Source organism: Diadema antillarum, unplaced genomic scaffold (genome assembly GCF_040938485.1).
Source record: "Diadema antillarum isolate AM-2024a unplaced genomic scaffold, OU_Dant_1.0 seq00000486_RagTag, whole genome shotgun sequence".
NCBI classification, from domain to species: Eukaryota; Metazoa; Echinodermata; class Echinoidea; order Diadematoida; family Diadematidae; genus Diadema; species Diadema antillarum.
Window position 1 is genome coordinate 959,847 of NW_027271449.1, and position 27,458 is coordinate 987,304.

A 27,458-nucleotide genomic window follows, 5' to 3' on the forward strand; every position below is an offset into this window, starting at 1 on the left:
CGATGATGCTGACGATATTGAAAACAAAATGGTGATAGAGAAAATGTGTTATATCGTGGCGGAAGTGGATTCAGATAGTTGCGCTGAAGGCCTTTTCTCTCTCTCTCTTTCTTCTTCTTTTTTTTGGGGGGGGTGGGGGGGGGGGGGTGGGGGGGGGCTTGTCAGCCGATGAAAGCCGGAAGTGGCACCAGAAATATAAAACGCCCCCACCCCCCCCCCCCCCCCCCCCCCGACACACACACACTGTCTTTTGAAAACGTGGCGCCGGCCGTGGTATAGTATACTATAACATGCTATTGATCAATGTCTTTCATCGGTAGTGAAGTGCTATGTATATCAGTCCCATAGACCATGTAGTACTTGAATTGCATCTAACGCGGTACAATGACTGTGTAAAAAAAAAGAAGATTTTTTCATTCCTTTTCAGATGTGCCGGGAAGATGTGCGGCAAGAGTGCTATCTAAACCGAGAATATCATGCAGTTTCGAGCCACAGGTGACAATTATGGATTCTTCGCTGGCAAAAATACATTGTTGTGCTATTCCTACGTAATCAGAATCCAAAATTTCAATTAGATCCTCTCAGTGGTGCATGGGATTTTGTTTTCTATACTCTTTGCTACCTACTACACTCATGAGATCGGTGGCGCCGCCACAGGCACCAGAAAAAATTCCTTAAATATTTTATTCTTTTTAATTTCTTATGTATTTCTTTGTTTTTTCGACTTTGTTTTTCATTGTTTTTTTGATGAAACTTGTCCGCAACATTGTTCCGAACAAGAAAATATGCTATTGATTTTAATCAATAAAACCCCCAAATAATCATGCTTATATGAAATTTGCCTGTAAGCACAGTTTGCATTGAAATTGTACACAAATTCACGTTTTTGAGCAATTTTTGGTCTGACATGCACGTACATATTTATGCGCAACTTCGGAACTGCGCACCCGGGCATCACAAATTTGGTGTCAAAAGAAAAAAGTCATGAAACGTCGCGGCGATAGCTTTTCGCGTTAGCAATACATCGTGCGGAACGTCGAGGCCCCCCCCCCCCCCCCCCCCCCGGCCTTGTTAGGGTTAAGTTGTTTATTTATTAACAGGTGACTGCAGCAATATAATACATGTAGTACAGAGTTGTACTTGTATTAGACTGGTTGCAACAGTGCATCACAGTTGTTGCAAGTTGTTTTCTGTCTTTTTATAGTTCCCTGTACAAGACCCTGCGTCTTTTTACTACACATATGTAAGCAATTTAAAGAATTTCCATTACAACTCTAGTAAGACTCGATATGCAGTACCAATACATGAGTCATACACCCACTAGTTATCAATTTCAATATTTTATTGAAATCTTACATCATTTCAAATCATGTATAGATGTATATCATTGCATTTCACAGTAATCTGCACCCATGGGTAAAACATGATAACAACCTCTGAGGTTCATAGAACATATAAAATGTCTCATTCCATTAAGTGCTGTTTTCAAAGAAAACACTCAAAACACAATATGCCTCGTACAGGAGTGTCCCTAGACACACGAGTTGAAAGTTAGATTCTTTTTCCTTAAATAAACAAAAGGATTCTGTCACTGTAAATGTACTAGATTTAAGTCATGATGTTTCTCACCATTCTAGCCATCTCGATTCACCTATGTTTTTATGTTTGTCTGCTTTTTCTGTTTATCTCTAATACTCAGGTGTTAATTTGATACAAAACTCATTATGTTTCATACTGAGAAAGTCAATTGAAAGAAAAAATGAATAAAGATTAAAGCATCAAATTTATGAAACTCATGGCTTTCTACTCGTGCGATGAATTGCTGTGCATAACAGTTAAGAGTTTCACTTCCAACACATGAAAATGGAAGCACTTATTTTGGTGATGATCTTCCTAAATGTAGAAGGTAATCATGAACTCAAGATCAAGGAAAGCAACAATCAAACTTATGAAAGAAAGGTCCAGTGATATCATGATCATGCCATTATTTCAATGAGTGATATAGTATCTGAACAGCAACTTTAAAGCCCTTATAATCAAGACTTAAGACCAATATGACAGCCACAATTAAGCAATTTTATAAAGCTGGGCATTATAAAAGGCTGAAACATTAATTTTCTGGTCATCACCATCAATGTCATTCAACAGCTGCAACAAGAAGCATTACAAATCAAGAAGTGTCAGAAATTTGATTGTGCTTGATACAACCCTTGAAATATTGTAATGAATTATGTAATAATTCATGGATACTGTGAATCACAATTCACACATATCATCACTGTGGTAACTTTAAATCACAATAAAACAATAAAGACTTTAATACTGTAAAGAACTAACAATAAAGTTAAGTTACATTTTGGTTAAAAATGAAGTGTGCAATCACACCATAATTATAATATGAATGATTTACTTCTGAGAATGCAGCAATATTGTATAATCCAGCTTTGGTTTTTCACTACTTTCATTCATTTCTGATTATACCATATATTCAATCATACTAGTTCTCCCTTGAAAGCAGTGTTAAATGCATCTTTTTTAATGATCCAGCAATACACATATTTCAGATTACGTGAAACATAACTTTTCCCACCAACATTAAAACAGTTTATGAATAATGCAACCATATGATTTCAAATAATTACAACACATGGCAACGCACTCTTCCTCTTCAAAACATGTACGACTGTACGCAAGATAGATAATTCCCTGCCCTGGCTAAAGAACAAGTTTTTGTAGAATTTTCTTTACATTCTTCTCTTCTTTTTTTTTAATATATCAATCAAATGTATGTGGCAAAAATTTTCAAACGCAAAACATATTTCACACTTTACTGTTCACAGAAAGAAAAATATGTGGTGAATTAAGGTATACATGAAGAAAAGTATGAAGAGAAAGAACATGTCAATAAATCTGAAGGTATGTTCTTAACTTTGTTTCTTTTGAAATATGCGATGTATGATAAAAATGAAATAAGTTCTTATCATTTATCAACAATTCATCAACATTATCATTAGTGAAAACATGAGATATTATGAAAAGTGTATTCAGGCACCTTATTTTTCCTATCCAGAAATGACTGAGTAACAAAAGATACATCACTCCTTCAACATCATATTCCATTGTGGAGTGATGGCAGATAATATAATTAATAAGTAAATCTCACACATAACAGAAACAGTTAGAAACAATAACAATTACAACACAATAGCAACTCAGTTGCAACAAAGATTTTCAAAGAAAAAAGGTTTCCCGAATGTGCATTTGGTGCTTGCTTCATACCACAGCGGATTATCACATAAAAATCTTAATTGTAAAGGCATAGCATTAATAATAGTCAAATGGATGTTAGTTATCATACAAACTCACATTTAACATACACTTTAGTCACAATTGCATACAATTTGAGGACAAACTATGTTTGTGTGCAAGTTACCATCGCTCAGAAGTCCATCAAGTCATTCGAGTGGACTTGAAATAGATATTGTACAACTAGGAGTTGAAGCTTCCTTGGCAGATTGCACAACAATCCAACTCAACTCCCCTCACATCAGTGGATAATGTTCTGTACTATTACCAGCTCCTTTGCAGTTTCAATGGAGTGAATACATGGAGAATGTTATTCTTTTACATTGTCTCAATATACATACTGGTATTGCATTTGTATTTTTGTTGATCACAACTTACAGTTGCACATGTTGCTTTTTCCTTGAGCAATCCAGTTTGGAAATTCCCTTGCAAACAAGAAGAAAAAAAAAGAGATTCCTTTCCCTCCAATACTGTTTTTCTTATCAAATTTTTTTTTTAAGTATTCTCTTCATTTCATATTAGGAAAAAGTTAGTGTTTCAAGAGAAAAGACATTTGAAGTGGGACGTCTTGGAATGGTCATGTGGCAGGGAGGTGCGTTGCTGCCACTCTTTATAACTTTGCCTTGGGTGTGGGTGGCTTCAGTTGCTGCAACTTCATGGCAAGGCCCATGTTGCCTGTGATCTTCAACTTGCCAGAGAAGAAGGCCTGAGGGTTCAAACAGAGATCCATGGGAATAGGGAAAGGAGATGGAGAGAGAAGGAAAACAGTTATCATCTTACACAACATATGATTCACAAAGATTTGATGAAAACACTTTTGCAACATTAATCTACAATGTACTAACAAATTATCAGTGAACAGAATTCATACTGAGCTAAATACAGATTAATTATTTTCCCTTGTCTCGCACCCTGTATTTCACACTCTCACAATACAACTAAAACAGAGGTCTGAGTAGAATCAGAGGTCAGATTAAAAGCCATTTATCAGACTTTGATGGGCTAAAGCCATTATGGTTTAAACCCTGACTACAATCCTCCAAGTCGATGCCATAGTCTCTCTAGCTAACAACAATTAACTTCAAATCTGGCGAAACTGGCAAACTCTGCAAGATCAACTAAAGGAGCACAAAAGAGCCCTTAGTTTAAACAATCCCTCTCATTCAGCCTTAGCTGAACACGCCCTTAACACAGGACATAATATTGGATGGAGTGATGCAACAATATTAGCGTTTGAAAGAAACTTTTGGCTAAGAAAAGTGAAAGGGTCCATCTGGATAAACAGAATCAAACCCACACTAAATAGGGATTCTTGATACAGCTTTAAGATCGCCAATCTTTGGTCCAATGATCAAGAAACAAGCAGGCAGTGTCAGAGGAACAGTACCATCACTTTGCCTGAAGAAGTCCACAGGAGTGGATGAAAGCTAGCCAGCAAATCACTACAGGTTGGTAGAAGCCTAAATCTCCTATTGAACTTCAAACCTTTCAACTTGGCACACATTTCTAATGTATTATCTCTACAAAATTATGTAAAAACAAAACAAGACAAGACAACAACAAAAAAATGAAAAGATAACACTGTGGTATCAAAACTTGGCCAAATTTCACCACTCACATTCTGAGGGTTCAGTTTCCCCATCATTAAGTCAACCAGGTCAGCATCCTTCATGGTAAATGTGCAGTCGGTCTTCTCTGTTGATGATATGAGGCAAGTGATAAGAAAAAGAAAACAGAATAAAAGGAGAGCTTCATCCACAGATGAATGCATGCATATGATTATCCTACACAGTAAAAGAACTTTTCTTTTCTTATACACAGTAAAATTTGTGTGTTTGTTTGTTTGTTTGCTTGTTTGTTTGTTTGTGGGGAGGCAGGGGGAAGGAGGAAGTGGGTAGGGCACATTCATTTAGAAGATTTTCACTGGTTTTTTTTTTTTTTCATTTTATTTATTTATTTATTTTTTTTTTGGGGGGGGGGGAGGAGAGAAGGGTATATTGAAGTGTGCGAGAAAATACAAACACAACACCTCTTTTGTTGCAAAACAATTAATGAATAACCCCATCCACTCCCCCCCCCCCCCCCCCCCCACATAAAAAAAAAGAAATGTTATGATCCAGGATAAGCCCTGATATAAAGCAGGATCTCAGAACACTGATACAACAAAATCTTATTGACCGATTCTGTGACGCGCTATGTGTATTTTTGGCATGGGCGCAGCCATAGTGGGTGTCTTAGCCGACCCCCCCTTCCCACTCCCCACCCCTCTCCCTAGCGCGCAGAATGAAAACTGCTTTAGCCAATGGGCGTCTCGTACTGAGTGCGCGAATGCTTGCTTAGTGCGCGAACCTTTGTTACAAGTGCGTGATAAACATGTTGCCTGGGGTGGGGGAGAGCAGGGGGGTCAGCTAAGACACCCACTATGGCTGCGCCCAGTGCCATGAAATGTCTGCTGCCCTCAACGAACCCGAATCGGTCAATATAAATAAAGTATCTTTTGCTTCATCGTGAGAATCAAAATTTCCTTGTGTGAGAATCAAAATTTCCTTGTATTTCACTGTTTTACCCCATTAATATGAAAAATATCGCGATTTACAAAAACCAAACAAAAAAAAATCTTCCCAAAGAGCATACCAAGAGTCAACAGTAAACCTAAAATTCAAAAACCATTCCTGTATTTTCACAATACTACATAATTCAGCATTTCATTTGTTTGAATACAAACACTGTCAGTATAGATGAAGACACACCGAGCAGCAGACCTATGGTAGTTGACTCGCGCATCACTCCCTCATTGCCTTATCAGTAAAGACGTGGTATCCGCATTAATGAAAATTATCATGATAAAGAAAATATCTTAACAAAGTTCAGCTCTATCATGAGCTGAGAAGAGAACAGATGTTATAAAGGGCTCCTTAAGTAGGAGGAGATAGATATCAAAGGCAAAATCCAAATTTAGATTATTACCTCCGCCAAGGGAGGAGGTTATGTTTTCGTTACCGTTGCTTTGTTTGTTCGTTCATTCGTTCGTTAGTTAGTTAGTTTGTTAGTTAATTTGTCCGTGTGTAAGATAACTCAAAAAGTAGCTCACGGATTGGGATGAAACTTGCAGGAAAGGTTGAGAATGACACAAGTAACAAACGATTAACTTTTGGGAGTGATCCGAGAATTGTTAGGAAATTTATGAAGGATTTTTTATTATTTTGGCAGGTAGGGTCGATGAACTTGGGAGTTCAGGCTGCGCGTACTTGACGTTTGCCTGCGCGCACTAAAGTGCGTGCTCTAGTTTCTGCTGGCGTGAGGCGCGTCGTGCAGCTGAGGGTTTATGACGTAACAAAGGCTTCTATATTGGGAAATCAGGCGACTTTCAGCACACAATGCATGGGTGGAAATCACTGATATCTCTATGGAAGAACAAGCAGTGGTGAAAATGATTTGCATGCTTGGCGGAGGTCTGCGCTCTCAGAGTGCTTCTCTAGTATTATACTAGCAATGGACACTGAAAAAAAAAAGGTCACACTGTAATCTCATGTCATACTGGGCCCTTTACAAATTGTGTGAGGTGTAATCGAGGAAGTCTTCTCCATATTGATAATGTAAGACTGAAAAAAAGTTGAAAGTTTGATTACAGACCATTAATCTTGTGCATGTGAAAGATTCTGTATGAAACATTTGAGAAATGTTTCTCCCTCCTGTAACTGCTTCAGCCCCGAGAAAAAGGTCTTAGGAACACTTGTATCATATAATGTTAACTCCTTGGTTAGGTGAAAGGTTCTATAAGATGACATATTCCCCACATTTGTAAGTGCACAGGATTCAGGAAAAAATTAGCCATAGCACATTCATTAGACAAGCATCATGTCACAGGTAAGTGAACAAAATTCTGGGGGCATACTTGAAGAATTTTTCTCCACGCTGCCATTGCCATTCTTGACATCCACAACCCAGGTACAAGACTTTCCCCCGGTCCTCCAGACACCTTGAAGCCATACACAGCCTTGATCTTCTTCACCATCTCTGGTCCTTGCTGTCAGAGAAACAGAACACATAATATCTTTAAGAGATGCATATATTTCTCTCTCTTTTGACCCAATCAACCTATCTCTCTATCTATCTATCTATCTATCTATCTGCCTATCTATTTATCTACATGTATCTATCTATCTATCTATCTATCTATCTATCTATCTATCTATCTATCTATCTATCTATCTATCTATCTATAGAACAGGTACTAGTATCCAAGTTTTGTTGTTATTGTTGTGTTTATTTGCTAATTTTCATTATGAGTTTGATGACAGGCACACCATTTGCAATAGTCTTGTAATAGCTCTCACCTTCAATAGCAGTGGGTGGCAATGAAAAGTCACTCATACATTTGAAGCATTACGGAAGTATACTTCACATGCATTTGTATTTTACTACCCCTCCTGCAGCATTATATTTTCATCAATAGGCGTGGCAGACTGGCAAAAGATCGAGAAGTTTAAGATTGCGAAGTCTTCGCAATCTTTTGCTTTTGTCATCTGGTCACACTGGCAAAAGATCGAGAAGTTTGGCAGGGGTGGCATCGGGGGAAATATCTGTAGTTGGGGTGGGAAGTTTCGTGGGAAGTTTGCAGTCACACTGGCAAAACTTCCAAGATTTTAAAGATCACGATCTTGAACTTCTCGATCTTTTGCCAGTCTGACTGGGCCTAGTGTGAGAGTATCATTTCTGTTTCCCTCAGACAATACCAATGCATACATGCTAATTTGCACTGTTGTCATAATTGAAAGTCAGGGTTCATTATTAGCTGTGGCCCAAGGCCACTAAAAATTTATATCAGGCCACCAAATTTTAAAAAGGCTTATCTTTTGGTGGACTGATCAGGCAACTAAGATTCAAAATGGATTCTTATGTTTCCTTTAATTTTGGGCCAATACATTTCTTTGTCAGGCCACCAAAATTTCAAATTTAAAGATTTTGGTAGCCCCAAGCGGGCCACCAGAGAAACATACTAGTGTTTAGCCCTGACAAAGTGCTTGTGAAAGTGTTTTATATACCAGTACACAGTTTGGTGAGTTATTCCTTTGAAAGAAAATGCTACTACAGTATACTGCACTCATGAATCGTTGTATACTGAAACCCAAGACTGCCAAAAGTAATTTGAAAAATGTAATGACTTCTTGGTCTTTGTTTTACTCACAGAAACACTCTTGAGAATCATGAGAAACATATTATTATTCTGCTTCAAAGTAATACACACTTACCAATGGTAAGTATTTCTCCATTTTTTTTTCTTACTTTAAAGTCACTATGCAGGAATTTTCCATTTTATTAGTGTGCAGGTTTGTACATTCTGGGATATTTGAGTATATCTAGAGAGTACGATAAAATAACAAGACATGGTAGCTGATGTGATTTAATAGACACAAATAACAAGACATGCTAGTTGATGTGATTTAATAGACACACTGAACACTTGGATGAAAATAAATACTAGTTAACTACCAGGGTACCATGCCTTGTCAAAGCAGATTACTACACTGTACATGCAACAATACCTATAGTCATTCAGCTTATTGCATCTGGTACTAGAGGAATGTAAATTCTACTGAATTCATGCTACAGTGTGTTGCAGGATTACTTGTAAACAATATAAAACATAAAATAATAGGAATTGCTCATCAAAAGTATTGATATGCCCTTTCATTTTTCATCATCATGAAATTTTGTATCTTTGAGACTCCAGGTAATCCTCCATTCAAGACTTGAATCTATGTGATATGAAATGATAGCAAAGTTATTTTATACTGGTTATGTAATACATATATGTAATGGATTCAAGAAAATTAATGTACACATAAATAGATATTCTTCATTCCCCACTTCAGGTTCAGCCCAGCTGCATGCAAAAAGCTTGATATGACTTTCCACTTCCACGACTTTAGAACTCACGTCTTTGAGGGCATTCTCGATCTCCCTGAAGACTGCTTCACTCCTGAACTCTTCAGCAGCTGTCAGGTTAGCCTGGAGGTTGTACCTGCATCATAGCAACATGTATTGGAATTCCATTCAGATCTCAAAGATCGAAAATACAGACCCTTGAAAGCTCCAATACTGAATGATTTTTCACTTTCATCATGCTCATGAAAATTGGCAACTCCATAAGTAGCTAACACACACAAACAACATAATTGTGTTTTTACAGATGAAGCAAATGAGGTGACCAATTTGAGAACATTGCACAGATATGGGATCCTAAATAAACCCTCGTAGTATTTTTTTTTTCCACTGATCGGCACACCACTTGAAATGCTCATGTTTCTTTGTGGATTGGCATGGATGATCCTGAAACCTAATATCAACGAGGAGGAAAAAAACAATCTGACCAATCTCTTTTGTATCATATCATTATACATTGTACCATATCATTATACATTGTACCACATTCGTACATGTAGGTCTGTTTTTACTGAAATTACGACTGGGGAATGTCTGACATTACGCCATTCTCGTCTGGATTCTTCTACACTGCCATAGACTTTGCACAGGCCCCTGTATGATCTTGGTTATAGGTTATGGGTTCAAGAAATGCACGCACTGAACCACATTAGCTCCAAGATAGTAAGAGTAATCTGTCATATTTCATACAAAACAAGTCCACTCCAGTAAGGAACAATTAACGAGTTTAGTGATGGTTATTCATTGTGGCATCAATAAATGTGACCGGCGACAACAGTTTCAGGCAAAAGTCGGGAATTTTGAAAATTCATTTTTTCACTGAATCACACTGCCCATTTCCTAAGCTTTGCATTGATATAAAACACTTCTATTCTTCGGCACCATAAGTGGGCAGAGAAAGAGAAATAAAATGCACTTTTTAAGTTGTAAGCCTGACAAAATTGCAAGAAAACAGGCTTTGAAGATTCACATCTTTCTCAAAGACAATGTCCGAGCGGCGATGCGAGGGGAGAATCACCCATCCGTACGATGGTGCCAATCGATGTTAAGCCCCGCCTCTAGCAACCACATCGCCTTCTGATTGGCTCACTGAGAGAGTCAAATTTCCCGGGCACCTTCCTCGGAGCTCAGCGTATGGAGCCGAAAAACAATGCGTTTCGCTCGGGTTTGTTTACCTGTACGTCTTTCAAGATGGCGAATATGATAATTACACGTATGGTGTACATGTACATGTGTATGGTGCACGCATTACGCAATGGCATCCACACGCCATGACTATGTGCATGTAACAGGAGCGGTGGCGAATCCACACATTTACAAATCGCGTTTTCATTGTGGTTGATTTGTCTTTAACATTTGCGACCCTTTTGAAGGCAGAAAATTGCTAGTGCTGGCAAAGGGTCACGCTTCCTGTTTGTTTTGCTTTTACAAGACATGCATACATATATGTTGCTTTGTTCGGTGGTGCTAATTAAACTTAAACAAACAAACAAACAAACAAACAAACAAACACGACTCGTTAGTTTGGTGCGATCTTGACTTGTAGTATTTGAATATAATTGGTCACATGTGACCACTCCTTTCCTCTTATCTACCTTCCATTGAGTCAGTTTTTAATACATGTACAAGTAGACAAATTTGAGAATATTTAGTCTTCTTTTCACACGATTATGTCATGCTACATGATTTTTGTTTCACTTCCGTTGTCGAACATTGCGGTAGAATAGTTTGGATAGAAAGCCAAACGAAGAGCACGCACTACAGAGCGAGCGTATATAAACCACAGTATAGCAAGAACAATGGAGCATGTAATCGTGCACGCGTGGACAAAGCATTCCCCAAACGCTGCAACTGGTGTCTCCGAAAGCCGAATTATGTAAATGTATGCGACGCACCAGCCAATCGCATGCGAGACCCTGCGCCGTAGCAACACTGGGGATATTGGCGTGGCGTTCGAAAGAAGCTCGAAACTGACGAGTGCGATCCAACATAGGGTGCTTAAAATTTCATTTTCGATAGGAAAAACTTAGTCTTATGCTATGAAATTTAGTGTACATGTAGAAAACATATCAAAGATTCGATTTCTGCAAAAAACCTAAATCGACAAAAATAATAGTCAAAATCTTTGTACCCCGCCTAGGAAGGAATTTGCTCTTGCGACTTTTGCCTGAAACCGTTGTCGCGGGTCACAAATGTATGCTTGTAACATTGTAATCAATTTTTTCTTTTTTTTCAAGGGGGGGGGGGGGGAGCTTTAAATAATCTAGACTGTACCTAGGCTGATTGTGCTGTGGGAAGCCCATTCTGTACAGCGCACAAACCACTGCTCCACCAAGACCAATATTATGCTGAAGGGCTAGCTTGGCTCCGGGGACCTGTCGCTTGCCTGCCTCACCACGAACCTGCCAACACAGCTCTGCACACTGGGCCAAGCCTGGAAAGTGCGGACACAGTCAAGAAAAGGCAGATGAAAGCATGGTGAAACAATTATAGACAATAATGCTAAACACAGTGTTGTGAGAAACATTCCAAATTGCAAAAGACTGAATGGCAGAACTGCTGAATAGCTAGTATTCAGAATCAATGAAACATATCATGCTGCATGCATGGATCCCGCCAATGAATGGTATACCAACAAACCCCTTAAACAAGAATCTGCTGTAGAAGGTGAAGGGTGAGACCAAGGTACAGTGGCACTGGGTCACAATGCAATCCACAATGCACAGACACTGCATGGATCTTCAGACTAAGAAAGGCTGCAGTGCACTGCATTCAAATTTAACATAAAATTTAGGGACAAAAGATGTTCTCCAGCAACAAGGAAACATGTCTTTTCCCTACCTAGCAACAACTTCCCACAGGAATGACTACAAATTGGTTCAGTGCAGCAGAAACTGACATAATTTGATATGTATACATGAAAGAAGAACAAAACAAGACACAGTGCACTGGCAAGCACACACAAATCACAAAGTATTAAGGTTACTTCTCACTCACCTCAGCAAATTCAAACTCACATGTGGTGAATCACAGTCTACAGCTAGTATCGGTTACAGCAGGTGCTACTACATGAACTTTTCAAACTTGAGCTTCATTGAGTGGCTCAATATCCAAAACCTTGTCTTAGCAAACAATTGGGAATGACCTTTGATCTTTAGGAAGCTACATGAAGTCCCTCGATAACTGAGGAGATAATCCCTCCGTACCCTAAAGATGCCATGGAATAGGCACTTCGTATCAAAACTGGGCATTGCCTTTTGGACTAGCCTGAAATGGTGCATCACTTCTATACATAATTTGTACAATATAATTGAGTATTATCTGTGTCAGGTGTTGAAATTATTTATTGTTCCTCATACTTTTACATGACAGGATGTTAGGCAGCTGTACATTATTAGACTTGTTAATACACAAAAGGATGAAAATAGCACATCAAATTTTATGTTGCAGCAAACCCCAAAAGTTCTTGTTGGCTGTGTGGACCCTACAAGTGCTTAATCTAATCAAGAACAAAGTGTGTAAACCAACGATGGAGGTTGATTATTAACCATAGATCAATACTGAAATCTGTGATTGAACACACTATGGGAGAGGAGTGTGAAGGTAAGTGAGAAAGCATGAAGGGGTAGAATGAGGGTGTGAGAAGGGAGGAGACTATTGTTTGAGATGAGGGGGACTCATGAGGGAAGAGGGAGAGTGTCAGGAAAGAGTGAAAGTTGAAGTGTGTGGAAAAGAGGTATGCTAGGTGCTAGTAGAGATGTGGAGCATAGATGCAGGGAGGAGATTAAGTTTGCTAGATTGGAAGAGTAGATTTTGAGAGCAGAGGAGCAAAAAAAAGTGGGGCAAGAAAGTGGGCACGAGAAGAAGAAGAGAGCGAGGGGGTGCAAAAGAGAGAGAGAAAGAGGAATGGTATGGGGGATGGAGAGGTGAGAGAGTTGGAAAGGAACACTGTGTTCCACACTGAAAACCTTGGGTGTTTAAAGGAGGAGGAAATGGGTGTTAAACAGCTTCAGGTGAGGCTTCAGAGGGCATCAATACCAGAAAATGAATGTATCAGACCTCCCAACCTTTCTGACTGAAAAATAGGGATGATTTGGCTCAAAAGTAGGAAAGAAAAAATAGCAGTGTGTAGTAAATTTTCATGAAAAACAGGAAACTCTTATTGAAACAAGAACTGGGAAAAAGTGAAAATTCAGAGTCTTTCCTTCAAATTCAGAATGTTTGGGAAGGTCTGCAATACAGGTGTGAGAGGGCAGAGCAAGGGTGAAAACTGAGCTCAAGAGCTTTATGGAATCATTACGTCAAAAACAATCCATCCATATCAAACAAGCAGCTCTCTTGGAGTATATGTATTTATTGCATTGATTGACCCAGTGAGGACAAGTCCCGAGTATACTCGGGCAATTATCTATGGGAAATGTGTGCTGTAGCAAAATCAAACTGTCCTCAATGGGTTAGTCATACAGGAAGTATAGTATAATGTATCTCTGAATGCCATAGACCTCCCTGGAGAATTAACTGATAAAGTCTTAGTCCCACCTGTAGCTCCTAGTGGATGGCCTTTAGAGATTAGACCTCCACTGGGATTCACAACAAACTTTCCTCCATAAGTGTTATCTCCCCTGTCAATGAAGTTGCCTGCCTCACCTGAAATGAAAAGAAAAATTGACAGTATATTTATGAAGTATATTGTGCCTGTGAAGTGTAAACCCATCACATTACATACAGCAAGTCTACTGATTGTCAATGAAGACATGACATCTCTCTGGAAATAAGTGCTGCATTAAAATGTGATCAAAATCATGATCAAAGTCCCCATACAAAAAAAAATATATAAACAAACATATAAATAATTAATATATATGTATAGATTTCAAACAGAAAAATACAAAATCTCAACACGGGATTGGGAAAATATCAAAACCACAGTGAAGGATTGGTTATGGAAGGCTATGACACAGACATATAAACAACAATTAAAAGCAAATATGATGAATATAAAATAGCAAAATACATTTCTGATCCCACTGCCTATAGGGAACTGGTGGGTTCTATGTAGAGTCTTTGTGAATTTCAGAATAACGAAGGAAACAGTTACATGCATTCATACAGAAAGACTGCCCAATGCAATTAATTTAATCTGAATAGCATCCACTTGTTCCATAACAACTAATGGGTCACCTCATCCAGAAATCCAAACAGTACTCACCGGGAGAACAAAGTCCCAGAGCTTCGTAGGTGATAAGCTCATTGGCAGCAAAACAGTCGTGGAGTTCCACAACATCCACGTTCTCAACCTTGACACCAGTCTTGCCAAAAAGAGCGTCAGCAGCCCTCTTGGTCATGTCATAGCCAACCTGCAATACGCAAAAGTAAATATCTAGGAGTTGTTTCCTTTTTGCTCTCTTTTCGGGGTCATATTATTTTGACTTGCTTTGAGGGACTTGGAAAACACAGGAAAAGGGGTAGACCTACTTTACCCACTGAGGACAGGCTGATTTAGCTTTAGCATGCATTTCCCATGATAGACACCTGCATGGGTATACAGTACTTGGGGACTAGTCTTCAACAGGTTAACCCATTGAGGATGAGTTCCAAGTATACTTGGGCAGGCATCTATGGGAAATGCATGTTGTAGCAAAATCAGTCCATCCTCAATGGGTTAAACTATGAAGGAGTTACAAATTTTTCACATTTGTATAAGCTAAACCATACCATACGATGTATATACTATCATCATCCCTAGTGGTTCGCCCCAGGTGACTAGCTATAGACAGCAAATGGAATCAACCAGGCAAATTGTGCCATATGCTTGAATAAATGAATGAATAAATACACAATTTTCACATTGTTTAGAAAAAAAAATCAAGTCCCGGCTGGCATGGTTTTTTTTTGTAACTGAACACATAAAAGGCTTTAATTCAAATATTTCTCAAGGATTGTCACCTACACAAGCAAACCCCCATACATGAAAGTGTAATGATTTAATAATCTAAGTCAGTAGCTCTCAAATATATTTAATCAATTTATATACTCATTGATGGGCGTTAGTAACTCTACTCTGAAGTTCAGTCTCATGATGATCTGCATTAATTTGTACAAAAACATTGCAGGTAAGGGATTGATGGGGGGGGGGGGTGGTGGGGGGAGGGAGTGGAGAAGAAAGTCTTGATGAATCAAAAAATAGAGCACAGCTACATTTGTATTACTTCAGCTGGTGTCTTTCATATAGTCAACCCTGTCTATAGCAGCCACCCAAGGGAGACAAAAAAAGTGGCTGTTATAGACAGGTGGCCGTTATAGACAGGTTATCCAACTTTGTGTGCATTGCCTACATGTACATGTATCAGCGTTGTATACATCTGTAAGTACGGGATACTTACATGTACATATATGTGTGTACGTATGCACATGTGTGTTTCACGTATTGAACAATGCCAGTGTTCTTGAAATAATTATTGTTGTACAGTAGCATGTGTACAGTCATAAAGAAAGCTTTATACTGAATGAGCAATGAATGCAGCGGTTGCGATCACTGAACGTTGCCCATGAATGACTGGCACGGCTACTACGCAAAGAAGCAGAAAAACACGCAGAATTATCAGCTCTGTGGCCGCTATAGACAGGTTAAAATCTACTGCAGGAAACAAAATTTGTGGCAGCTGGCCGCGTTAGACAGGTGGCGGTTATACACAGGGTCTTTAACAGGGCTTTTCTCTCGGGGGGATTTTTCAGTGGCCACTATAGACAGGTGGCTGCTAAGGCAGGTTTGACTGTATTCGTTCGTACATATAATATTTTGTTTTATACTTTGACTTGTACTATGTACTTACAAATTGTTAACATTTGTCAAATGTATACTTTGCATCATGAATTGCCTTTTTGCTATATGGAAATAAAGTATGGTCAAAAAGTTAGAGGAATTTCGATAATCAAGCTGCATGTACCAGCTTCATGGAGCTCTTCTCATCAAAGGTGTTGGGCTTGTCGGTCATCATCGACATGCCGACGATCTCCACTGCCCTGCTCTGCAAACCGTGCCGGATGACAAAGTCTTCGTTGCACAGGATGGCTGCTGCTGACCCATCAGATGTGGGGCTAATGGTGAGCAGTCATGGTGGTAAGATGACCAGTTGTGCATTGAAAGGGAAAGAAATGGTAACCATTCATTAAAACATATTTGTAAACTGAACATGCAGCTTTTAAATCAAACAACAGAATGAATACTGTAAAACGAGGAATGTTAGCGTGCATTGTAATTTCATGAATTTCGCGAGCGCCAAGATTCGCAAAATTAAAATGCACGCGAAAGTTCTTGTCTACACTATATACATCGAATGCCAGCAGCAGCTCGCGAAAATTTCATGCCGCATAAAAGGCCGTCAGCTTCAATTCGCAAAAAAATCGTGCCGCGAATATATCATGTTTTACAGTACACAAGTACATTTACATCGCAGCAATCACCAAAGTACTGGCAATAAATAAATATTTTTAAAAATCACCTTTGTTTCACACAAGTTCAATCATATTCTTGAATTACACTGTACACTGTATGCTAGACTGTATGCCAAAATGTTCCATTTTACTCTACACTGACAACCAATATTCAAGGACACTTTCTGTTTATCCTCAAATCTTATCCTCCCCCCCCCCCTTCCCTTTTCCTTTGACAGACTATAAACGCATGCCCTACAAGTCTCAAAATGAATTACATGGGAGGCTTCAAAACCTACATTTACGCAAACTGATGACAATTTGTAATGGCTCTGCACAGAATAAGTGGCAGAAGTTTGCTTGAATGATACATACATGAATAGTCCTTAAATGTTGAAATTGTAGTGGTGGGTTCAAAAAATCAAATTCATGTCCTCCATTTCTACTATAAAAGAGGAAACTTTTGCATGATTTATTTCATGTTGAGCCAATTACAGTGACCTATAAGTGCTTTATAATACCTACTAATTCATGGGAAAGTGTATTTCAACACAGTTTATATTGCAAAAATATTTGCTTGTTCATATCATGCTAGTTAAGTAGAGTGCAGAATTGGCGAAAAGTACCACACTGCTGAATATTTCATGTTCACAGGATTTACCAACACTGGAGCTTGGTCAAAGGATCATAGATTTGGGGAGAATTCAGGATTTCATCCATGCTGTACTCTTTCTGGAATTGGGAGTTCCTGAGATTAAAGAAGAAAAAGAGAGACAAGTGACATTATGAAAATATTGGCCTTGCGATGTTGAGACTGTCAGCAAACAGTACACATACAGTAGTTAAACATGCATCATCACTTGGCAATATGTATAAGCTTAAACTCGTTTGGTATGTGTCAAATATAAAACCCATTTCCTAAAACTTTGGTTACGTAACTTTAGTAAGTGATCACAACATAACAAAAAAGATAAGGTAAGCTTTCCTAGCTATCCGGTTGTCATAGTTCCGTCTTAAAGCATGCTTTGTTGCATAATGCAATTCCATCTGCACTAGCATTGTGAAATGTAATATTACAGCAAAATCCATATGATCTTGTAGACATTTTGTTGGTCATAGAAGCAATATAACAAATATCGCTTTAATTCAGTTCAATTTCATTCAATTCAGAGGTAATATTGTGTGATATTAGGTAATATATCATGCAATATTTTGTGGCATATTAAATTTGTTGTCAGAAAATTAGTTAGCCTCAAGTTTTAATTTACAGCAAAAAGGAATTAAGACCATCATTCCACAGAATTCATTACCCCAAATTGTCACTCATCAGTCAACATCTGCTATGCTCACTGGAGGTATACAGAAGGACAGACAGTAAAATTTCCTCCCATAATTCTCCTTTCCCATAAGTTTTTGTTTGGTCAATATGATGAATAACTATGATGGGAAGATTGAGACTTTTTGTCGGTTTTCCAAACACTGGACGGACATTGTTGCTTTTATCTTTTTCTTTAGGCTGAATTATACAAGCACACTCTAAACTGCTTAGGGCTCTCTGATGCATATACTGTTTAATTATGGTCACGGCTGTTTGAGGAGAATCAACTTACGGGTTGTTGGTTGAGTGCTTGTGATTCTTGTATGCAATCTTGGCAAAGTGCTCTGGCTTGGTTCCTATTCAATGAGAAAAAGAAATCAAGAAATCAAGAAAAATGTTCACACAAGTCAAAGACAGATTGCAAGAATTTCAGTGTTTTTTCTAAACAAAAAAGTTACATGTCTCTGTATATCTCTATACTGGGGAAGGAAGATTGCATACACCTACACCTTGTATCCAAGACTACGAGTTCTTTGGTGGCTCTATATTCATGGAAATCTGAATCTTTATAGTTTGGCGATAAAAGAAATAAGGTTGTGAATCTGATACAAACTGGCCAGACACTTGAATTCCTGCTACTAAAACATGGCTCTAAGGATTAGTGTCTGGATCACATACTGTAAAAGTGGGTATTTTCGCGTGACTAATTTTTCACACTTGGCCCAGTAAGAAGACTTTCACATGTTTTTAATTCGGCAGAATCAGACATCACGCACAGGAACATATGGCAAGCAAAAATATTTGCTTCCTTTTATTTTCGCGCTACTTTTTGGTTGCGTGAAATGCGCGAAAATTACAACACCGCGAAAATTTCCACTTTTACAGTATCACATGCCTTGTAAGAACATAATCAAAAGTAACTAGAAAACGTATCATGCATCGGAGGGACAGTGAATGAGGATCCAACCGAAATGTTCGTTTAGAACATGAGAAATAAAATGACAAGACGTTCACATTTTATATGTTCATGTCGGAATCTTCCACATGATAGAATTGTTTACAGACAAGAATGTCTTAGATGGAGACATGCAGTTATTTAAAAAAAAAAAAAAAAGATTAGAATCACAGGCATGTGTATTTCAGAATACTAGCTTGTGTCACCTGGTACTTATTCCTAATCAACAAAACTAGGCAGATCCTACGTACATTAAATGTGGTGTGTCTATGTTGGCCTTTGATTGAGGCCAGGCAACTTATGTTTGTTGTCTGTTTTCATCCACAATGCCCAGACTTGGTTCTATTTTGAAAGCTATTGTATGGATTGTTTTACCACTCTTATCTAGCAGAGATATTCAAGGTTGAGGAGTGGAAGCATAAAACTTCTAGCTGCAATCTATGGTCAGCATTTAATTTAGTAAGAGTAACAAATGAAAGAGGTTTAAAAACAAAGCATGCATTGTAACAACAGCCTATGTTTCAAATTTACATGTATGCTTTGTATACTACTTGGTGATGATCACCACACAATAACAATCTTTGAAACCCATCCACTGGATTGTAAACATGTAGTTATCTTGGATATCTTTGATACAGCATATATTTCAGTACACCTTATCCATCTGTACATGCACTTTGACCACTTAGAGTGCACTAGATACGCAGGCACGTGATACTTGACCTTTCAAGTACAAGCATGTAGGTAATAAAGTCAACACAGCATGATAGACGTTAAAGAATTGCATAAAACAACTACTTTTTTCTCACTTGTGTACAGTTTATTAAGTTTGCCTGCCAATATACAATGTTGTGTCATTTAGAAACATAACGAAGATGTCATGGCCCTTTAATACCCCACACTCTGTTTTGCACTTTGACTGTTTTAATTTTACGCAAACGTATTATGTATTCACTCCGGGATGAAAAGCAGCAGAGCGGATTAAATGCCTGAAGTGATAAAAAGACTTGTCATATGTAAATCTACAGCTTTGCAAGCCTGCTATTCAATGCAAAGCTGGCACTAGTTTGAACCTTCGGTGGTATATGATATGCATAAAATAAAGTGTGATGAGTTTCATCTGTGCAATATGTATTGGTTAACACATTTGGCAAATACAAGTTTACAACAAACTATTAAACAAACAGACAAACAAAGAGAAACGAGAGGTTGATACAAAAGTCTGGGCAAGAGGATTTGAATTAATGCACTGGTACGGAGGCAAAGAGGAAAGCACAATATACCAGGACATTTGGACACAGTCATGCCAAACAGCCATGACTCTTTGTGCACATCTAAGTGCTAAACTGACACCTTGATAAATACATTTTACTGGTACTCCATGCAATCACTGTAATGACAGGTAAAGACCAGGGGCCCGTTGCATAAAAGTTGCAATTATGGTAACTTTGCCATCCGATGGTAACTACCATGGTAACAATACTCAACAGCCAATCAAAATCAAGAATTTCATGGAAGTTACCATTGGATGGCAAAGTTACCATAATTGTAACTTTTATGCAACAGGCCCCTGGGGTAAAAAAAGGAACATGTTGGTCTATTGACTGTGAGGTGTTAAACTTATTATTGTAACAGTGTGTCCTCATGGTCTGGGTCTGATCACATCTTATGTTCTCAACATCACATTTCCTCCATTACTTTTTTTTTTCAAAATGTTATAAATCAAGCCAGTTGCAGTTGGGTTCTAGTCAATCTAATGGGCTAATCATTCACCTTTTGACATGATGACATCCCATACAGGAAGAGCAATGGTTTCGTGAGCAAAGTGCATTATAGGAAGCCTGGATAAGCCCCTTTTGACACTTTAAGCCAAACTAAATCTTTTTTTTTTTTTTGGAGTTGTTTCATTTTGGAAGAAATTAGAATTAAAATCCCTTAATAACTAAATCACATTTTTTTTTTTTTAGTTCTGTTTCATTTTAGGAGATATTAGAAATAAAATCCTTTAATAGCCAAACTAAATCACATTTTTTGTTTGAGTTCTGTTCCATTTTAGAAGAAATTAGAAATAAAATTCCTGCAGTTTGCAGAAGAGATGATAGGAAAAGAGAGGGGAAGAGGAGTAAAGTTACATTGACCCAACCAAATATCCCTATTGTTCCAGGTACTTCCAATGTACTATTATTTTTTTTTTTATTATTGCACATAACATATTTTGTGTTTTTCTTTTACAAACCTTGCCAATAAAGTCCTCTATTCAGCATCCTATTTCATAGTTTATCTAATGCTTACGAACCCAAATCACAATTTAGCTTACAAGCTTAGGAAAAATGTGTATCAATCATCTTCTTTTTTTTTTGTCACTTTATCGCCAACAGACAGAGGAGTGAGAAGAACAGACAAACACACATGCAGAGACACAGGGGGAGAGAGCGAGACTGATAGAGAACAAGACAGGGAATATATGTCGCATCATGTTGGGGAGAGTATGTTCATACCATATTTCTCCATGTGCTCCCTCCCTGCATTCCCAAACATCTGGGCTGTCAATGGGGACGCTGTGATCTCGTGGGTCTCCGACATCACTTCAATAAATTTCTCCATGGGGTTGGAGCGATCCGTGTACTGTTCACAAGAAATGATGAAATAATCATACTGTTAAACCGTTGAGGACGGTTTGATTTTGCTACAACACGCATTTCCCATAGACACTTGCCCGAATAAACTTGGGACTCGTCCTAAACGGGTTAAACCACGCTTTAAAAAACCCTCCCCCTCCCCTCACCAAAAGAAAAAAAGAAATATATGATATCAACAAACAAACAATGGTGCGATGTAAGAGGAGTGGAGGTTGACCCAGAACAAGACTGCATGATCTGCTGATATGAATACATGATAAAAAACTTGTAAACTTTAACAATCTACATCTGGAGGGGTACTTTTGTGTGCATGTCATGATGTGTATACGTATGTGTGCATGTCATGATGTGTATACGTATGTGTGCATGTCTGTGCGAGTACGCGGGTGTATGTGGAATGTGATTGCGAAGAGAGTTTCAGCAACAAAGGACAAAATCAGGCAGACAAAAACTTGTTTTAAAAATCCACCTGTTGTATATTTACAGATTTCTTGGGGCCAGTATTGGATACGCATTTACAGTGTTCATTTACATTGGCTGGTTACCCCTACAGGTAGTAGCTCCAAAAAAGAAATTCTTCAGAACTGTTATTTTATGATTTCATTGTTAAAGAAGGAGACAATTTGCAGGAGAAAATTTTTTTTTTTCACTTTTGAATAATTATCATTCCACAATTCTTCATGAACTTCATTTACAGGCAGTTCACTTATCATGGTGCATTATGCCTTTGATTTCTGATGGTAACAATGTTAAATTGGGAGGCATTCATGCACGGCACTTACACACATGAAGGAAATATTAATAATGAGAATCCCATTGCAAGCATGCCTGTCATATCAATCATCCAGAGAGCCGTCATCAGCAAAACACATTACTTATATTGTATGCACAGGAAGTACAGTACAACAATGCTTGTAAATCCAGTAGAACATCACTGATGCGCTGAAGTTTGAAATATATACAATACATATCATTTCAATTGTCTCATATACTCATATGCATGCCAAATTACACATTGTTGAAAATGCTTTGTAGTCAATATATCAACTACAAGAAATAATGATATAAAGATATCAAACAATGGTTCTGCAATAATACACTTTGATGGGAGAGGATTATATTTGAAGATAAGCAGTAAAACAAAACCATTCCATCAATGAAAATAAAAACTAATTGTCTAAACTGTTACAATAACAAAAAAACACACACAAAAAAACCCTGGCATTTTAAAGTTTGCAATACAACAAAAACACATGATAATTACTGTAAAAACCACACACATTCGCAGCACCAAACTTTGGGGATATTTGAAGATAAGAAGTAAAACAAAACCATTCCATCGATGAAAATAAAAACTAATTGACTAAACTGTTACAACAACAACAAAAAAAACACACAAAAAAAAAAACCCTGGCATTTAAGTTTGCAATACAACATAAAAACACGTGATTATTACCATACTGTAAAAACCACACACATTCGCAGCACCAAACTTTGGGGAATAATTGGAGCCAATGGTCTTTTTCGCTGCATGAAAGTTTTTGAGAATTGCTGCTGGCATTTAATACATTGTGTAGACAAGAGATTTTTGCATGCATTTTACTTTTCCGAATCTTGGCTCCTCACGAAATTTGAACAAGTTTCATGCACGCCAAAATTTGTGGTTTTACAGTAGAGCAAGAAGTAATCATGCTTACAGTGGATGAGAGAGATCCTCGCTGCATCTTTTCAAACCCAAGGGCAAGCACACAGTTGGCTCTTCCACCTTCTATCAGCTGCTTGGCTAGGAAGAGTGCTGTAGATCCAGTAGCACAGGCATTATTCACCTATGACAATAGAAAGGGACAATCTAATTTACATAGCTCTTTATTTCATCTATTTTGTCTGCATCAAAGAGTTAAGGCACCGCCACGTATAACTTAGTTGCAACTATCTTGTTTTCATTTGTATCATAAGCCTTCAAAATCTCAATGCTTTTTCTTGAAGTTTCAGTGAAATCCTTAGATTACATCAAATTTAGTTTGGGAATAAATAGTTGAATATCAATTGATTTATGATTGATAACCCCCCCCCCCCCCCCCCATAACAACCTGTTGAAGTACCGGTAGATCTTTTGAACATTATGAACATACTGGTATGTGAGTAAACTCTGACATTCTTTTTTATACCAATGTTATGACAGTGAGATTTCTTTTGAATGATGAAGAACATAGATTTTCTCTATTTAGCCTTCCAAATTTACAGAAATTTAACCCGTTGAAGACGGACTGATTTTGCTACAACAGTGAACACGTATTTTCCCTAGACACCTGCGCGAGTATACTCGGGACTCCTTCTCAATGGGTTAAGATGTAGATGCTACTCACAATAATCTGCAAAATTGTATGTTCTGACTGACTGCAAGTGTAGTACTTAGCAGTCTAGTCATTGATAATGAAGCTATTCTCAGAATTTCATTGCATACTTTCATTCTAGGCCTCACTCATAAGTCCTGTCACTTAGAGGATAAATATCTTATACGTTTTGTTATATCTTTTTCACACAATTGCCATAATACTGTCATCACAATACTTAGTGTCTATTTGAACAATGATTTTCACAGATTTTTTAATGATCACACATCCAGCAAATGAGACATTTACAAAGTAGTGCGACCTGAATCAAAGGGACTAAAGCATAAGATTTTGGATTCTCTCACCTTAGCATGAATAATTGTCATGTAGTATTAAAATTTATGAAATTCTTCCGTCAAGTTGTTTTTAATTGCAACTAATTGACAAATTGCCCTACATCGACACAATGTCTTGTAGTTATTGTAAACAAATTAGCTACATGTGAAGAGCTCAGTACGAGCCATTCACACAAAGATGACCAACAGAGAAACCTACTGCTCAGAAAACTCTTTACTATAATGTACAAAGGGCAGAAAGCACATCAGTTTTGAAATGGCCACTCAAGGAAAAGAACTATGAGCACAATTTAAGGAGCTGAATCACTCACATTGTAAATGGGTATACCAGTCATACCCAGCTCATAGATTGCTCTCTGGCCAGAGGTGGTGTCTCCATACACGTAGCCACACACGGCCTGTTCCACTGCACCAAAGGAGAGCCCAGCATCTTTCAGCGCTGCATTCCCAGCCTGTGTGGCTAGCTCGTAGTAATCCCCGTCTGCCTTGCCTGGCTTGAAGAACTGTTTTACAATACAATATTCACCCTGGATTTTAGCACATGGAGCAGCAAAACTCTTGAATGCTAGGATAGCCGTAAAGGCATTATAAAATAAACGGTTGCGACAATGTACATATACCTTAAGTAAATTAAAGACCTACTAGTACTACAGCTGTAGGAGTATTATATGTGACTCTGCACCTCAAAACAAACAAAAAGTCGCCAGACATGAATTTTTAGTTAAGACCATATTCTGAAAGAGCAGACTTTAAGCTTTAAAATGATGTATAACTCAAATCAAATGGACTCTCTTAACCTATCTAAATATTGGAAAGAAAACACAAACTCAGGAAAAGTGTGAACTAAGAAAAGAGGCTCTGAAGTACAGTGTCTATTCAAGCACTTAATCTTTACCAAACCGTGCTGGCTGCGCGATGAATGGGACAAAAAACAAGAAGTAAACCACCAGAGTAACAACAATGAAGGGATTATCAGATTAAACTGAAATTAAGCATGCCTTATTAACATATTCTGTTCATAATCAATGCCAACTTTCAAAGCAGTAACACTATTCTTTCAAAAGATATTAGAGTTGAAAGTGAAGAGTGTGGACAAGGTTTTTCAGAAATGAAAAAGGGATTCTAAAGACATACCTAATCACACTATTCTACCAAAAATGTTCGAGATAAACTGCTAAAAAAACACACTTTCCTGCCCGTTTTATGATACCAAATTTTAGCATAATGTAACAGAATACACGCTCTTTCAGGAAATATGAAAAAGTCAAGTTCGGCTAGGTTGACCCATTTCACTTATTTTCAGTCCTCACGCAAAATCAGTGTGTGCGACTTTATGTTCGTTTTGAGGTGCACGGTCACATATTTGCCTTGCATATTTATGATGTCTCAAAATTTTAAAATTATGATCTGATCTTCTGATGAGAGTTACATTGCAGATCTGCAAAATCATAAATGGCTTTCAGATATGGCAGAAGTTTTGTATGAAGAACAGCACTGTATTGTACAGAGGTCTCCCTAAGCACAAGATAATGTTTATGGTTGCCTCATCATCAAACCATAACATTGGATTAACAATGACTATGACTAAATCTGCTGGTTAAATAGTATAGTGAAGTGCCCGCACCTCGTCAGGGGCCCGAATACCGTCACCCCGCTAAAAACTGTTTTAAGCGCACTAAGCGCACTAAACAAAAATTTATGCCCGGGACTGCGTTCAGTACGCTTGAAACTTGACAGGGCTACCACAACCAAGCAAATTTTGGTGAAAATCGAACAGTTTTTCGCGAAAATCTGAAATTTTAATCGGGATAGGACCATACGTGTTATAGTATCACCACTGTCCCCGCACGCATCTTTTACGTGTATGTCTATGGGAGCATCACGGTCACCTGCACACGTCTTTTACGTGCTTTGTCTATGGGAGCGCGGGTGACGAGTTGTGGGCCCCTTCCTTAGCGCGCAACTTTTTCGCATCGTTCGCGTTTGACGACGATAGCTGCAAATTTTCGATATCGATCAGTGAGCTTGTGATTCCATTGGAATTTTCAGCATTTTTCCTGTGAGTTGGATTTCAAAGAATTTTAGTGGCAAAATGTGATTCAAATATGCGCAAACATTAACTATGACGAGGTGCGGGTCACCCAAGTATACCGCTGTCTAACTTGATCTAAAAATGAGAAATCAATGTCTGCATTTCCAATGTTATTGTTAGGATCTAAACGATACAAACAACAATTAAACATTTAACAGTTACAGAAATTGTGGATCATGTTCTCGCCAGTGCAGTGGCTGTCTGTTCTTTTCTTCCTTTAAATTCAACGTGAAATTGGTTACGGTTTAATATTGTTAGAAATACGAATACGATAGGGCATAGAGTTTAATACGAACTCTATGCGACGGTATTCCCTCAGAGAGGAATCCAGGGTAAGGTATCACTTATTATGTAAGGAACTCCTGCAAATTATGCTGTATGTTTGTACTATTGTAGCTACACAGTTCTATCCCTTGTTTAGAGTAAAAACATTTTAAAGTTTTACCAACACATAATTGAACAGGTTGGACTAGTGGCTACACCATTTCGTTGCTCGCGTCTAGAAACGGAGAAAACCAATCTAACGTTAGTCTAGGCCTACATGCAAAGATGAGTTTTCACCTTGGTCATACCAACACCGACAACAAATACTCGCTGAAGATCAGACGCCATTGTAGAGCTGAGTCTGTAGTACAAGCTGATAAATGAAGGAGAACAGGCACGGATTTCTGGTGCACTTAAATAACCGGCGAGCGGAGCACCTGCTGGACGTCCTGGCTGGAAGGGTGGCGACAGACAAGTGGATACCACCGGTAGCGATCGCCGCCGAAGCCCACTCCGACAAAAGTGTGAGTAAATGGGACGTGTAACATAACACAGCGAACCCACGATAGATACATCGATACTATCGGCAGAAGATCCTTTTAATCATCAAACTATTTTGAGAGGAATGTGATGTTTCAGGATCGCTTTTGATTTTTTCACATGACTCCTCATTTATAATACATGTACTGAATTGTATGTACACATAGCTCTTTGTTGGGTACTGCCAGTAACAGGTGAACACCCTATTCTCGATTTCCGAGTACATGTAGGCCTACTCTATTCCGTTAATATTGATGATAGCAAACAGGTTAGTG

The 27,458-nt window shown here is 38.2% G+C and overlaps 1 protein-coding gene across 1 annotated transcript; it reads right to left on the bottom strand.

Moving 5' to 3' along the window:
- Positions 1-3,838: 3,838 nt before the first annotated feature.
- Positions 3,839-26,991, bottom strand: LOC139733688 (sterol carrier protein 2-like). Its single transcript, XM_071644501.1, is given in 15 exon segments — positions 3,839-4,012; positions 4,925-5,001; positions 7,202-7,270; positions 7,273-7,333; positions 9,247-9,331; positions 11,527-11,686; positions 13,792-13,899; positions 14,462-14,609; positions 16,200-16,350; positions 17,348-17,434; positions 18,297-18,360; positions 21,458-21,584; positions 23,296-23,424; positions 24,599-24,790; positions 26,941-26,991. Coding segments are annotated over 15 exon segments (1,605 nt in total). The 3' UTR covers positions 3,839-3,916.
- Between the last annotated feature and the right edge of the window lie 467 nt (positions 26,992-27,458).